We start from the raw sequence: 14,017 nt of genomic DNA on the forward strand, positions 1-14,017 counted from the left end.
CCTATCCCGAAGCTGCTGTTGTCTAAGCATGTTCTCTGGGTTCCCTGTCTGTTCATGGAGCAGGCCAATTGGTAAGTCCCCGAAGGAAAACGAATGGCTTCGTTCTTCCACTTTCTCCAAAATTTCTGACATGCTCGCCTTCTTCCAATGCTGCTGGTGTCTTGCAGGGAGGGGGCTCAGTGGGGTAACATTCCCAGAGTCAGTGGGACCATCCCTTCCAGAAACCTCAGAACCATGCAGCCAAAAAAAAAACAATGGGTCCTGGAGTTGGGCCTCCTGGCCAGAAAACCAGGTCCTCGTAGAATCGCGCTCCCGCCCTGAGAGTTACAACACCGTCAGTTTACAGTCTCCCCGGCGGGGGTCTGGCACGGATGGGGCCAAACGGGAGCCCCCACGCAGCTCGTGCTGGTCATGGGCTTTGGTGAGAGACTGCCCGGCTCCCCGGGTCCCCTTCTGGCCAAAGGAACCACTGCTGTTCCTGGGTGAGACTGTCTGGCCCCGGTAGAGCTGAGCCTGGTACTTGCAGAGGCCAAATCTGCTTAGCAGGATGAAAACATCCCTGCGGAAAGCCTTGGTGAAGATGGCGTAGAGGAATGGGTTGGCGCACGAGTTGAGCGGGTAGAAGAGAACCAGCAAGATCTTGGAGTTGCTGACCGTGATCAGAGGCCTGTTCATCACAGCCGCTAGGGCGTAGAACGAGATGGGTGCCATGCACAGGAAGTCGGTGAAGATCAGCACGGCCATCCGCTTGGCGATCTTGGTATCCTGGTCGCCCGAGCTGTACTGGGGGTTCCGGACTGCCACGTAAATCTTGACGTAGCAGGAGCAGATGATGACGAAGGCAGCGACGTTCAGCAGCAGGACTGAGAAAACGTAGGCTCTGGCTGGGGGGGTTTCCGTGTCCATGGGCAGGCAGATGCTGACCTTGACGTAGCTGCTGACACCCACCAATGGAAATAGGGCCAGCAGGAAGCAGCCCAGCCAGCCACCCAGCATGATGACTGAGGCATGCCGCCGGCGGATCTTCCGGTCTGGGCGCATGGCGAATGTGATGGCGTACCAGCGTTCCAGCGTGATGGCTGTCAGCGTGTACACCGACAGCTCACTGGCAAAGACCGTGAAGAATCCCGCCGCATTACAGCCGGGCCCTGTCTGCCAGTCGATGGCGTGGTTGTAGTACTCTGAGCGGGTGTGGAGGTCCACAGAGGCAATCAGTAGCAGGTAGACACCCATGCAGAAGTCGGCGAAGGCCAGGTGGCACATAAGGAAGCGGGGAACTGTCAGCTTGTAGTGACTCGTGAGGAGGATGAAAAGAACGAAGGCATTGCCCAGGAGGGCCAGCAGGTTCACGAACCACACCGTGACCCTGAGGAACTCATACCCCATGATGTCTTCACAGGGATTGAACTCGTCAGGTTCTGGTGTGCACACCATGTCTTCATTTCCCCCACACACCATGTAGTCGTAATGGCTGTCGAAAGCCTGGAGGGTCTCCTCCTGGGGATTCTTCAGCTCTTGACCAAACCGGACCATCTCATCCTCCTGCTCTTCGAAGAAGACATAGTAATTGGAGCCGCCATGGATGTCGGGAGATTCGGAGCCCTCCCCACCGGATGTTGGGTCCATGGGTGCCTTGTCCTCCTCGCTGGAGTCCCTGAGGGAGGGGGTGTCGGGGCCCCGGGTGGATCTCCTCTGATGAGAGCTGTCACTCTGGTTGCAAATGAGAGACTCCAGCATCCTGGAAGACAGACAGTGGGGACGAGGACACAATGGGTCTGAGAAGACGCAGCAGATTTTCCCGCCGAGCTCTCCTGCCCTAGCCTGTAAAACAGACAACTGTCCTCCCTCTCCACCTCACTAGCAACACTTGCCCAGAATTGCCTTTGTCCGGGGCTTTTGCTCTCCGTGGGACCACTTGCCTTTCGGGAAAAAACTCTCCACTGAGACCGATGCTCTTTACCCAAGATCAATTAATGGTATTTATTGAGGGCTTCTACTGTCTGCAGAGCACTGTACTAAGCACTTGGGAGAGTACAAAAGAACAAAGTGGTAGACATGTTCCCGGTCCACAACGAGCTTACAGTCTAGAAGGGGAGACAGACATTCACAAAAATAAATAAATTACTGCTTCTGAAGAGCAGCATTCCCTGCCCACAAGTAGCTTATAGTCCAGAGGATGAATACAATGAAACTTTCTGGTGGAGGAAGCCAAAGGACTCAGCAGTTTTCAGCATTTCTGGGTAAGATGGGAGATACAGGTGGACTTTCCAATCATATTGAGGAGACTGGCAATCTGCCAGGTTGGTGCTTTGCTCACGGCTTCAGTGGTAAGCATGGGAACGAAAGGACAAAGCCCCTCTTTAAATTTGCAACATTGCTTCCTCTGACTGCTCCCAAACTACCGGACTGAGGAATTTTCATTTTAAAGATCATTATGCCATTTCATTTTTGTTCCTAACTTTGCCTTTCAGGAGACTTGGCTTTATGATGATGTCCTTATTGAATGTTCCTATTTAACTATGGCGTCTTTAGAGCCCCTCTCCTCTGTGAACCATTTGGATTGCAGAAGACTAAGGCTTTGTTTCACTTCTTGCTTTCCACGCTCAGGTTTTCAGGTTGGAACTTACTAAAAAATCCTCACCCGACATCTCACTGTTTCACTCTGAGCATTATACCTACCCTCTCCTGGCTCAGCTCCTCTGGAGAAGTCACAGGGGAGGTGTGGTAGGGTGCTATAAGCTCATTTTGGCCTGGGAACATGTCTGCTAACTCTCTTGTATTCTCCCAAGGGCTTACTAAAGTGCACTGCACATAGCGCTCAAAAAAATACCCGACTCATTGATTAATTAATTGTCTGTTCTTGCATCAAGAGCCTGACTGGTATGTGGCTTTTTCATTTTTTTCTGTTTAGGCATGCTGTCTGCCTCCCTCCCGTTCCTTTCACATTTCTGTCTTTCTTTCTTTACCTTCCTCTAGACTGCAAGTTCATAATGAGCAGGGAATGTGTCGGCTAATTTTGTTGTATTGGGCTCTCCCAAGCACTTAGTATAGTGCTCTGCACATAGCAAGCATTCAGTAAATACCATAGATTGACTGGTTGATTGATCTATGCCAGAGTTTTTCTTTGCCCCCACATAAGATGCTTTGAGCCTGAGGCCTTGGTGATCATAATTACATACCCTTGGCTGTATTCTTACTGAAGCAAATGGGAATTTATCCTCATTGCCATACCAATTAAGGTCGTTTATTGAATGCTTACTGTGTGCAGAACACTATACTAAGCGCTTAGGAGAGCACAGTACAACAGAGATGGTAGACACGTTCCCTGCCCACCAGGAACTTAGTCTTACAGCTATATATACTTAGAGGGCAAAAATGTGGCTCACCACACTATATAGCAGCAAGAGGAATATTTTAGCTCTTAGGTTGGGAGCCTTTTGTGGGATGGTGACTGGGTCCAATCTAATTCTACCTAGCCAGGGCTGAGCATGTTCTAAGCTCCTAATAAGTAGAGTATACAGTTTTCCTCCTGGGCCAGGGGACAGAACTCAACCCCACTGGACTCTTGCAAAAAGGGTTTTGGCCCTGAAAATGACTAAAATGGTCAATACCAGGTTGGGCTTAAGTCCTCTGAGAATTTTTTTCTTTTCTTTTTAACTGTATTTCTTAAGCACTTACTATGTGCCAGGTACTGTGCTAAGCACTGGAGTAAATACAAGGTAATCAGGTTGGACATAGTCCATACCCCACATAGGGCTCACAGTCTCAATCCTCATTTTACAGATGAAGTCACTGAGGCACAGATAAATTAAGTGACTTGACCAAGGTCACACAGCAAACAAGTGGTCAAGCCAGGGCGAGAACCCAGTTCCTTCTGACTCCCAAACCCATATTCTACCACACTGCTTCTCTAGGCGTTGGACTCATTCTGAAGACCTATCAACTCTGTTGTATTGTAGTCTCCCAAGCAGTTCATACAGTGCTCAATAAATATGACTGACTGATTTACTTATGACCCAGAGAAAGCCCGTCTGGGACAGAGAATTTAGCCGACCAGCTTGAGTCTTTTGAGTACCTTGGGGCCGAGCTTTGAGATAGGAGCCAGTGGGAGAGAGGCTACAACCCCTTCCTAAGAAGCTGTGAATATTTAATAAGTAGAATTTATCTTGCCCCTTCCTGGAAGAGCACTGATGGGCCTCTGAGTTTCTGACCCTTGGCCCACACTACCAGAAAAGTAATGTGGCCCAGAAATCCCTTCCATTTCAGGACCCAGGTTCCTGCCACTCACCCTTTGATTTTCTTCCTATTCTTGAAAGCACAGCAGTGGCTCGGATAAGAAAGTTCAGCCCGCATCAGGTGAAGGAAACTCAAGGCAAAGGGAAGCTTCTTGAGGGTCCAAGTGTTCTTAGCAACCAGCTCTTTCAGGCGTTCCAGACCTCTCGTTGGCAAGGCTGAAACACCCGTCTGAGAGACGTCCCTGGGAGATTAGAGCCAAACCGACAGTTGAAGAGTTTTTGCTTGTTTTTGTTTTTTGGGTTAAGGCTATCTGTTAAGCACTTACTATGTTCCAAGCACTGTACTAAATTCTGGGGTCGATTCAAGCTAATCAGGTTAGAGACTGTCCATTTCCCACATAGGACTCCCAGTTTCAATCCCCATTTTACAGATGAGGTCACTGAGGCACAGAGAAATTAAGAGACTAGCCCAAGGTCACACACCAGATAAGGGGCAGAGTGAGGATTAGAACCCAGGTCCTTCTGATCCCCAGACCCATGCTCTACCGCCTAGGTCACACTGCTTCCTAGACTCAGCCCATTGTGGGCAGGGATTGTCTCTGTTGCTGAATTGTACTTTCCAAGCGCTTAGTACAGTGTTTTGCACACAGTAAGTGCTCAATAAATTGTGAGCCCCACGTGGGACAACCTGATCACCTTGTATCCCCCCAGTGCTTAGAACAGTGCTTTGCACATAGTAAGCACTTAACAAATACCATTATTATTATTAATAAATACGATTGAATGAATGAATGGTGACAAGGGGTTAAGCATCACTGAGGAGACACCTGTCTTTCCATTCAAAAGCTCTTTTGGTTGCAGGTTTTGTTTTTCTTCTTCAGAAAGATTGCCTTTGATCCATCAGAGAGCTAAGGAGACTCTTGGAATATGTAGCAAAATCTAACAAGCAGCACGGCCTAATGGATACAGCACAAGCCTGGGAGTCAGAAAGATCTGGGTTCTAATCTTGGCTCCACCACTTGTTTGCTGTGTGACCTTGAGAAAGTTACTTCACTTCTCTGTTCCTCAGTTACCTCATCTGTAAAATGGGGATTAAGACTGTGAGCCCCATGTAGGACATGGACTGTGTCCAACTTGATTAACTTGTATCTACCCCAGTGCTTAGAACAGTGTCTGGCACATAGTAAAGGCTTAACAAATATCATAAAAAACAGACGTTCAGGATGTGCCGGATATTTATGCAATGCTTAGTTATGGGATAGAGGAAAGACAAATTTATGATCATATTTAATCAAGGCCTTTGCCACACCCCCAGAAGTAGAGGGTGGAGAAATCAGGCAATCAAAGGGCAACAATGCTGGCTATTTCTACATTTTCCTAATCCCAGATTCCATGTAGAGGGAACAGGGTCAGGTGGGAGAGGAGGTGGAAATAACCCTTTAGACTGTAACCTCATTATGGGCAAGGAACCTGAATGCTAATTCTGTTGTACCCCCCACTCTAAGATCTTAGTACAGTGTTCTGCACATAGTAAGCACTCAGTAAATACCATTGATTGACCAGTGCTACAGCCAAGTCCTACTGTATTGGTCTTGCCAGTAGGGACCGAGCAGATGAGTGCATTTAAGACCACCCTATATCAGAGAATAAATCCTGTCAGTTGCCGAGGTCACACCTTAAGTGGGGTGTTTTCCAACATGCCTGGCTTAAAGTTTGGCAAGAGAATCGCAGGGAATGAAAGGATGACAAGGAATGTCCAATGCAGATTGCAGAGGAGCTCATGTCACCTATGCCTCCCAGAAGATCCTGGGGCATTCTGGGAACTTCTCTGCCAATAGTTCCATTGACCTCTGGGTGGAGTGGGGTTTTCCTCTGTGGGAAAAAGAGCCTCGGTTCAGTTATGTGCTATTTTGATTCCTGCACTGCGGCTCTGGGCCTTCCATCCAAAACCCAGCTGGAATGAATCCTTCTCATATTGATACCTGTGTCAAAATGGCCCGGGGTGACTTCATTTTAAATGGAATTTGTTGAGCGCTTACTATGTGCCAGGCACTGTAGTAAGTGCTTGGGTAGATCAGATTGCGTGTAATCATATTGGATACAGCTCATGTCTCACAGGGCTGCTCATAGCCATAATTTCCATTTTACAGATGGTGGAACTCAGGTACAAAGAAGTTAAATGACTTGCCCAAGGTCATCCAGCAGGCAAGTGGCTGAGTGAGGATTAGAACCCAGGTCCTTCTGACTCCCAGGGCTATGCACCATCTACTAGGCCATGCTGCTTCTCGCGGTTATTGCAATTGCAATTTAAAACTTTCCCCAAGCAAAATAATAATAATGGTATATGTTAAGCACTTACTATGTGTCAAGCACTGTCCTAGGCACTGGGGTAGATACAAGTAAATCAAGTTGGACACAATCCTTGTCCCACATGGGGCTTAGTATCTAAATAAGAAGAACAGACACTGAATCCCCATTTTAGAGTTGAAGAAACTGAAGCACAGAGAAGGGGCTTGCCCAAGGTCACACACTAGGCAATTGGCAAAGCCTTAGGGTACTCATGGGACCAAGCAAATTCCATATAAACTGTCACCCCACTGGCCCAAGCACTTACTCCCACTTTATTACATCACCCTCCTCGCTAGCCTCCCCATCTCTAGTCCACTCTTCACTCTGCTGATGGTAACATTTCTCTCAAAAACCATTCTGTTCACATCTTCCTGCTCCACAAAAACCTCCAACAGTTGTCCATCTCTCTCCTCATTAACCGGAAACTCCTGGCTATAGACTTTCAGGCACTCAATCTGTTCTTACCCATTCAATTTGTCCTCGTTCCTTTCCCTCTCCAACCTTGCTTGCATGCTTCACTTCTCTCCCAGTTAACCTACTCAAACCTGCCAGTCTCAGCTCCACAACATTGCCAAGATCCGTCCTTTCCTCTCCATCCATACCACTACCTTGCTGGTTCAATCTCTCATCTTATCCCGACTGTATTACTGCATCAGCCTCCTCTCTGATCTCCCATCCTCCTGTCTCTCCTCACTTCAGTCTATACTTCACTCTGCTGCCTGGATCATCTTTGTGCAGAAATGCTCTGGGCATGTCACTCCCCTCCTCAAAAATCTCCAGTGGCTGCCTGTCAACCTATGCATCAAGCAAAAACTCCTCGCTCTCGGCTTCAAGACTCTCCATCACCTCGCCCTCTCCTACCTCACCTCCCTTCTCTCCTTCTACAGCCCAGCCCGCACCCTCTGCTCCTCTGCCGCTAACCTCCTCACTGTACCTCGTTCTCACCTGTCCCGCCTTCGACCCCCACCCATGTCCTTCCCCTGGCCTGGAATGCCCTCCCTCCACACATCTGCCAAGCTAGCTCTCTTCCTCCCTTCAAAGCCCTATTGAGAGCTCACCTCCTCCAGGAGGCCGTCACAGACTGAGCCCCAGTTTTCCTCTCCTCCTCCCCATCCCCCCCACCCTACCTCCTTCCCCTTCCCACAGCACCTGTATATATGTTTGTACAGTTTTATTACTCTATTTTACTTGTACATATTTACTATTCTATTTACTTTCTTAATGTTGTGCATTTAGCTTTAATTCTATTTGTTCTGATGACTTGACACCTGTCCACATGTTTTGTTTTGTTGTCTGTCTCCCCCTTCTAGACTGTGAGCCCGTTGTTGGGTAGGGACCGTCTCTACATGTTGCCAACTTGTACTTCCCAAGTGCTTAGTACAGTGCTCTGCACACAGTCAGTGCTCAATAAATACGATTGAATGAATGAATGAATTGTCAGAATGAAGCAGGGCTATATGTGCTCAAGTCTGGCTCTGTTCAATGTTCTATTCTATGTTGTCTTGCTTGATGCAATGAGAGACCCTCGCTACTATCCTACTACAACCCAGCCCGAACACTTGCTCCTCTAATGCCAATCTTCTTACTGTTCCTCTGTCTCATCTATCTCATTGCCGACCTCTCACCTATGTCCTGCCTCTGGCATGGAACACCCTCCCTCCTCAGATTTGACAGACAATTACTCTCACCCACCTTTAAATCCTTACTGAAGGAACATCTCCTTCAAGAGACCTTCTCTGACTAGCCCTCTTTTCCTTTTCTTCAACCCCATTCTGTGACTCCCTGACTTGCTCCCTTTAATCATCCTCCCACAGGCCCACAGTATTTATGTACATGTCTGTAATTTATTTATTTATATTAATGTCTGTCTCCCCCTGTAGGCTGTAAGTTCATTGTGGGCAGGGAATGTGACTGTTATATTGTTATTCTGTACTCTCCCAAGCGCTTAGTACAGTGCTTTGCACACAGCAGCGCTCAGTAAAGACAATTGACTGACTAATCAACACTACCACACCATGATGTCAGAATATAGTTCCAAAATCCTGGGAACACCTCCAGCTAAAGAAGTTGAGACAATAGTTCAGGGATTGCTATGTGAGAAGCAGCCTGGCCTAGTGGAAAAAGCACAGGGCTGGGGGTTGGGGTCCTAATGCCTGTTCTGCCACTTCCTTGCCATTTGACCTTGGGCAAATCCATTTAACCTTGTATGCACCTCAGTTTTCTTATCTGTAAAATGGGGGTTCAATACCTGTTCTCCCTCCCTCTGACACTTGTAAATCCCATGTGGGACAGGAACTCTACCTGATCTAATTATATCTAATTATTTTGGATCCATCCCAACGTTTGCCAGTGCCCTAGAGGACATATACAACAAGAGATGTAAATGGTTATTAATTGCTTTACCGGTTCAGCAATGCCCAGCAATCTGACAATGTGACTAAAGTAAATCCAAATCATATACCAGCCTACAAAAAGGAATAGCTACACACAACCAAAGGTTTCTGTTGACTGTGCAAAGCTCAAAGGAATTTCCCAGTTTTGGTCTCTAGGCAGGACACTGTCCAATAATGCACAGTTGTGAAGAGATAGAAAACAGAATTAAAAAATTAAAAATTGGAAGATTGCTTGACATAGTTGAAACAATGTGGCCTAGTGGATAGAGCATGGGTCTGGGCAGCAGAAGGACCTGGGTTCTAATCCAGGCTCCACCATTTGTCTGTAGTGTGACCTTGGGCAAGTCACTTAACTTCTCTGTGCCTCAGTTACCTTATCTGTAAAATGGGGATTAAGACTTTGAGCCCCTTTTAGGCCATGGACTGTTTCCAAACTGATTTGTTTGTATCTACTACAGGACTTAGTACAGTGCCTGGGACTTGGTAAATGCTTAACAGAGACCATCAGATAAAAAAATCAAACCTACTCCAGGTGACTCTCAAATATCCTTAACCTAAAATTCACAAATCTCAAATCTCACAGCCTAAGATCCTACTTACAGTGTAAGTCACATGAGAGACAGGGACTGTGTCTAACCTGAGTTACTTGTACCTATCCCAGCATGCTTAGAACAGTGCTGGACACATAGAAAGCACTCAAATACCAATGAAAAATTAAACTACCATGCTAGCCCCCAAATCTTTCCTTCTCTGCAATTTTGCACCTCCTCCTTCCTCCAGGAGAGCTCAACTCTGATGTCTCACTAGCACTTCAAAAATCTCCAAAACAGAACTCCTCTTGTTCCCTCCCAAATCCATCGGTATTGAAGATACCATTCCAGACAAATGGCATCTCATGAACCTGTCCACAGGTCCATGCATACAAAAGCATTTTACAATTACCTTACTCGATTTCTTCTAAAGTCTCCAGCAGGATTGTGCAAGAATAATTCAAATGTTAATTTGTACCTCATCATACTTAAAGGAGCTCATCTCCAGGAAGGAATCTGGATTTTATGACCTCTCCAAGTCCTTGCCTTTGCTCTTGCTGGCTCCCTGAGGAGAAGGGAACTAATTGGTGGTGACTGTAGAGTCAATCATTTTCCCCTGCTATCAGGAAGTGAGGTGTGGAGCCTGGCTTAGTGGACGGAGCAGGCCATGGGAGTCAGAAGGACCTGGGTTCTAATCCCATCTGTGCCACATGTCTGCTGTGTGACCTTGGGCAACAGTGCTCTGAACACAGTAAGCACTCAATAAATATGATTGAATGAATGAATGAACTTAACTTCTCTGGGCCTCAGTCACCTCATCTGTAAAATGGGTATTAAGATTGTGAGCCCCATGTGATACAGGGACTGTACCCAACCTGATTAACTTGTATCTATGCCAGCATTTAGAACAGTACTTTGCACACAGTAAACACTTAGCAAGTACCATTATTATTATTAACACCCGACACATACCTGGGCCTGTATCATGGAGTCAAAGGGCAAGAAGGGACCCCAAGTGGTCATATCTACCAACCCTCTGTCTCTAGAACTTTTCACTTTTAAATCATCCTACAAATGCCTACCTTAAAGATTGGCCGAGAAGAAAAATCTGAAGCCTCCATTGGTTATGCATTCTAGAATCTCACGGCTGGAGCAGATAATTGCCAGTTAAAGTGCTCTGGCTTACCTTGGCACTGTGTGTGTGTGTGTGTGTGTGTGTGTGTGTGTGTGTGTGTGTCTTTTTATTTTCTTCTTTTCCTTTTCAAATACTTTGATTTCTCTCTCTAAACAACATTACTCCTTTGGCACAAGCCAAGTTCAGCCTCAGAACCTGGCCCAGTAGGTGGTCTGTATTTTCCATATTTGTCGTGCATTTCATGGTTGGTGAATGGCGTACTCCAGTGGCCAAATTGGCATCTTGCTTCACTCTAAACTGAATCACTGCCATCCCCTCCCTTTCCTGGACTGCTGGTCCAACTGCTGAGCTTCTAAAGTAGCTCCATGGCAGTGTTGACCCCATAAAATCTTCCCCTACGGGGAAGAGCAATGTATTAATTAAGAATTGCCTTTCCCCTTGTACTGCCCATGTTAAAACAGGGCTCTAGGGGGAAGAGCAATGTATTAATTAAGAATTGCCTTTCTCCTTGTACTGTCCATGTGAAAACAGGGCTCCTGTCGAAGTACCTAGATAGTGAAGAGCAGCATGGCCTACTGGCAAGAGCACAGGCTTGGGAGTCAGTGGATGTATGGTCTAATTCCAGTTCTGCCACTTGTCTGCTGTGTGACTTTAAGCAAGTCACTTCACTTCTCTGGGCCTCAGTTACCTCATTTGTAAGATGGGAATTAAGACTGAGAGCCCCCTGTGGGACAGGGACTGTGACCAACTTGATTACCATGTGTCTACCCCAGTGCTTAGAACAGTACTTGGCACATAGTAAGCACTTAACAAATACCATTATTATTATTATTACTGTAATAAGCAAGGATACATTATGAAAATATCAACCAAATCTCTGGCTTCCATCCCCAGTGGGGAGGAAACTACTGAGGGAGTTGGAGACTCCCAACAGGATTTTGAGAAATAGCAACAAATCATTGTGGAATTAGTTAAGTACTTAGTATATACCGTTCACCATACTAAGTGCTGGGGTAGATACAAAATCAGTCATATTTACTGAGCACTTACTATATGCAGGGCACTGTACTAAGTGCTTGGGAGAGCACAATATAACAATAGAACAGAATTGGTAGACACATTCCCAAGATAAAGAGATCAGACCCAGTCCTTGTTCCACATGGGGCTGAGAGTCTAAGAGGGAGGAAGAACAGGTAAGGAAAATTAGGCAGAGAAAAGTTAAGTGATTTGGTAAGGCCACACAGGAGGCAGGCGACAGAGCTGAGATTAGAACTCGGGGCTTCAGATTTCCTGTCTTGCATTCTTTCCAGTAGACCCCATTAAAGTGGTAGTGACTGAGTCTCAGATTTTCTAATACAGTAAGATGAAACTAGGGCTCATTTTATCAATTATGGTTGAGATGTTTAGAAATGTTATCACATAGAGGAAATTTTCTTTTTTGGAGAAACCCAAACTGGGTAGAAGGATTTGAGGCCCACAGTTTATTGCAATGTGATATATATTTTATGCTAACTATACTTTTGTCTGTAAAAAGGTATATTTCTTCTCAAAATAATGACATCTTAATTTCAATTCTTTTTCTGAGTATGATAGTATTAGCATAAAGAGCTTCCTTGTCAGATGGAATAGATGAGACACCGAATAACAAAACAAGGAAGTAAGACTAAATCCAATGGAAAAAGAGAATAGAAGGTCAAGTTTTAGTTTTAGTCTTGGGTTTCTAATCCTGGCTCTGCTACTTGTGTGCTGTGTGACCTTGGGCAAATCACATCACTTCTCTGTGCCTCAGTTACCCCATCTGTAAAATCAGGATTAAAACTGTGAGCCCCATGTGGGTTATGGACTGTGTCCAACCTGATTAGCTTGAATCTACCCCAGCGCTTAGTACAGTGCTTGGCATATAGTAAATCCATAACAAATATAAAAACAAAACAAAAAAAATTGAAAAAAAAGCACCAGACCCTAAAACTAAATTAGCGAGGCTTTGTTTTGGCATATGAGATTAGGCTGCTGCAGCCTTTTTCCCCTTCAGTCTTTGCATATGTTTTAAATCAAACTCTGTTTTCGAGAAGTGACCTTGAAAACAAACAAAAAAATCTAATGGTGGAATGTAGCCACTTTTGGTTTATTGCTAAAATGGTTGGGATCTGCTGTTTGCCTTATGGAAACATGCACAAAACTCAATAATCTGGGTTTTTGTTGGATCTTAAGTTTTCTTCAATATGATTATCCTACAAGAGGACGTCATCTCACATTCAGGATAATGGGGCCAGGGATACAAGCTAGAAGTTGGTTAGAATGGGGAATAATCCTACAGATCTCCATGCTCCCTTTTTTTAAATAAAAATATGATTTGTTAAGTGCCAGACACTGCACTAAGCGCTGGGGTAGATACAAGTTAATCAGGTTAGGTACAATCTTTGTCTCATATGGGGCTCACAGTCTTCATATCCATTTTACAGATGAGATAACTGAGGCACACAGAAGTGAAGTGACTTGCTCTAGGTCACCCAGCAGATAAGTGGGGGAGCCAGGATTAGAACCCAGGTCCTTCTGATTCCCAGGCCCATGTTCTATCCACTAGACCATGTTGCCTCTCATCACCAAAGCCCTCCTGAAATTCCATGTCCTTCAGGAAGCCTTCTCTTCCTTTCATTCTCCCCACCTTATTCCCTCCATGCACCCAAGTCTAAACCCCCTCATTATTGAGGTAATGTCAGCACCTCAGTTAATGTCAGGCAATGATGACATTACCTCCAGTTCTTCAATACCCATCTTGGTACTCAATTGCCTCCCCTACCTGTAGTTTATTTTAATGTTGTCTCCTTCTGCTAGAATTCAAACTCTTGGATACCAGGAACTGGTTATTGTATTTAGCAACAGTGCTCTGCACATAGTAAGTGCTCAAAAATCAATCAATCATATTTGTTGAACAGTTACTGTGTGCAGAGAACTGTACTAGGTGCTTGGGAGAGTACAATATGACAGAGTTGGTAGACATGTTCCCTGCCCACAATGAGCTTACAGTCTAGAGGGGGAAGGGATATCAGTAAATGCCAATGAGTGAAATTCTTACAACACAAAGAGGTGGAGACTAAGAGAAGTCAGGAACCAAACGTTTTCTAGGAAGGGGATAAGGGGAAGGGGCTCTTGGGGGCTGTATCTGCTTTCAGAGAGTTTTCAGCTCATGGCCCTGCCAATAGTCCCTAACACGGATGTCTCTTAATGATGTAAAAGTTGCCTGCCCATTCTCACTCCAAGGGAATTGGAATGCAGTACTTTTTGAGGCCCTGGGAGACCTTTCCTACTGTCACCTACGCTGCTACTGTTTGGTATCTGGACCTGTTAGCCTCTATTTTTCATATGACAAGACAA

General features: G+C 45.7%; 1 protein-coding gene across 1 annotated transcript in view; it reads right to left on the bottom strand.

The window, feature by feature from the left end:
• Positions 1–219: 219 nt before the first annotated feature.
• Positions 220–14,017, bottom strand: part of TSHR (thyroid stimulating hormone receptor) — a 94,901-nt gene continuing 81,103 nt past the window's right edge. The window contains exons 9-10 of the mRNA XM_038748059.1: positions 4,289–4,477; positions 220–1,738 (exon numbers count right to left, since the gene is read on the bottom strand). Of these exons, the coding sequence (XP_038603987.1) occupies positions 325–1,738; positions 4,289–4,477 (1,603 nt within the window). The 3' untranslated portion in view covers positions 220–324. The remainder of the gene's footprint in view (positions 1,739–4,288; positions 4,478–14,017) is intronic.

Source organism: Tachyglossus aculeatus, chromosome 1 (assembly GCF_015852505.1).
Source record: "Tachyglossus aculeatus isolate mTacAcu1 chromosome 1, mTacAcu1.pri, whole genome shotgun sequence".
NCBI lineage: Eukaryota > Metazoa > Chordata > Mammalia > Monotremata > Tachyglossidae > Tachyglossus > Tachyglossus aculeatus.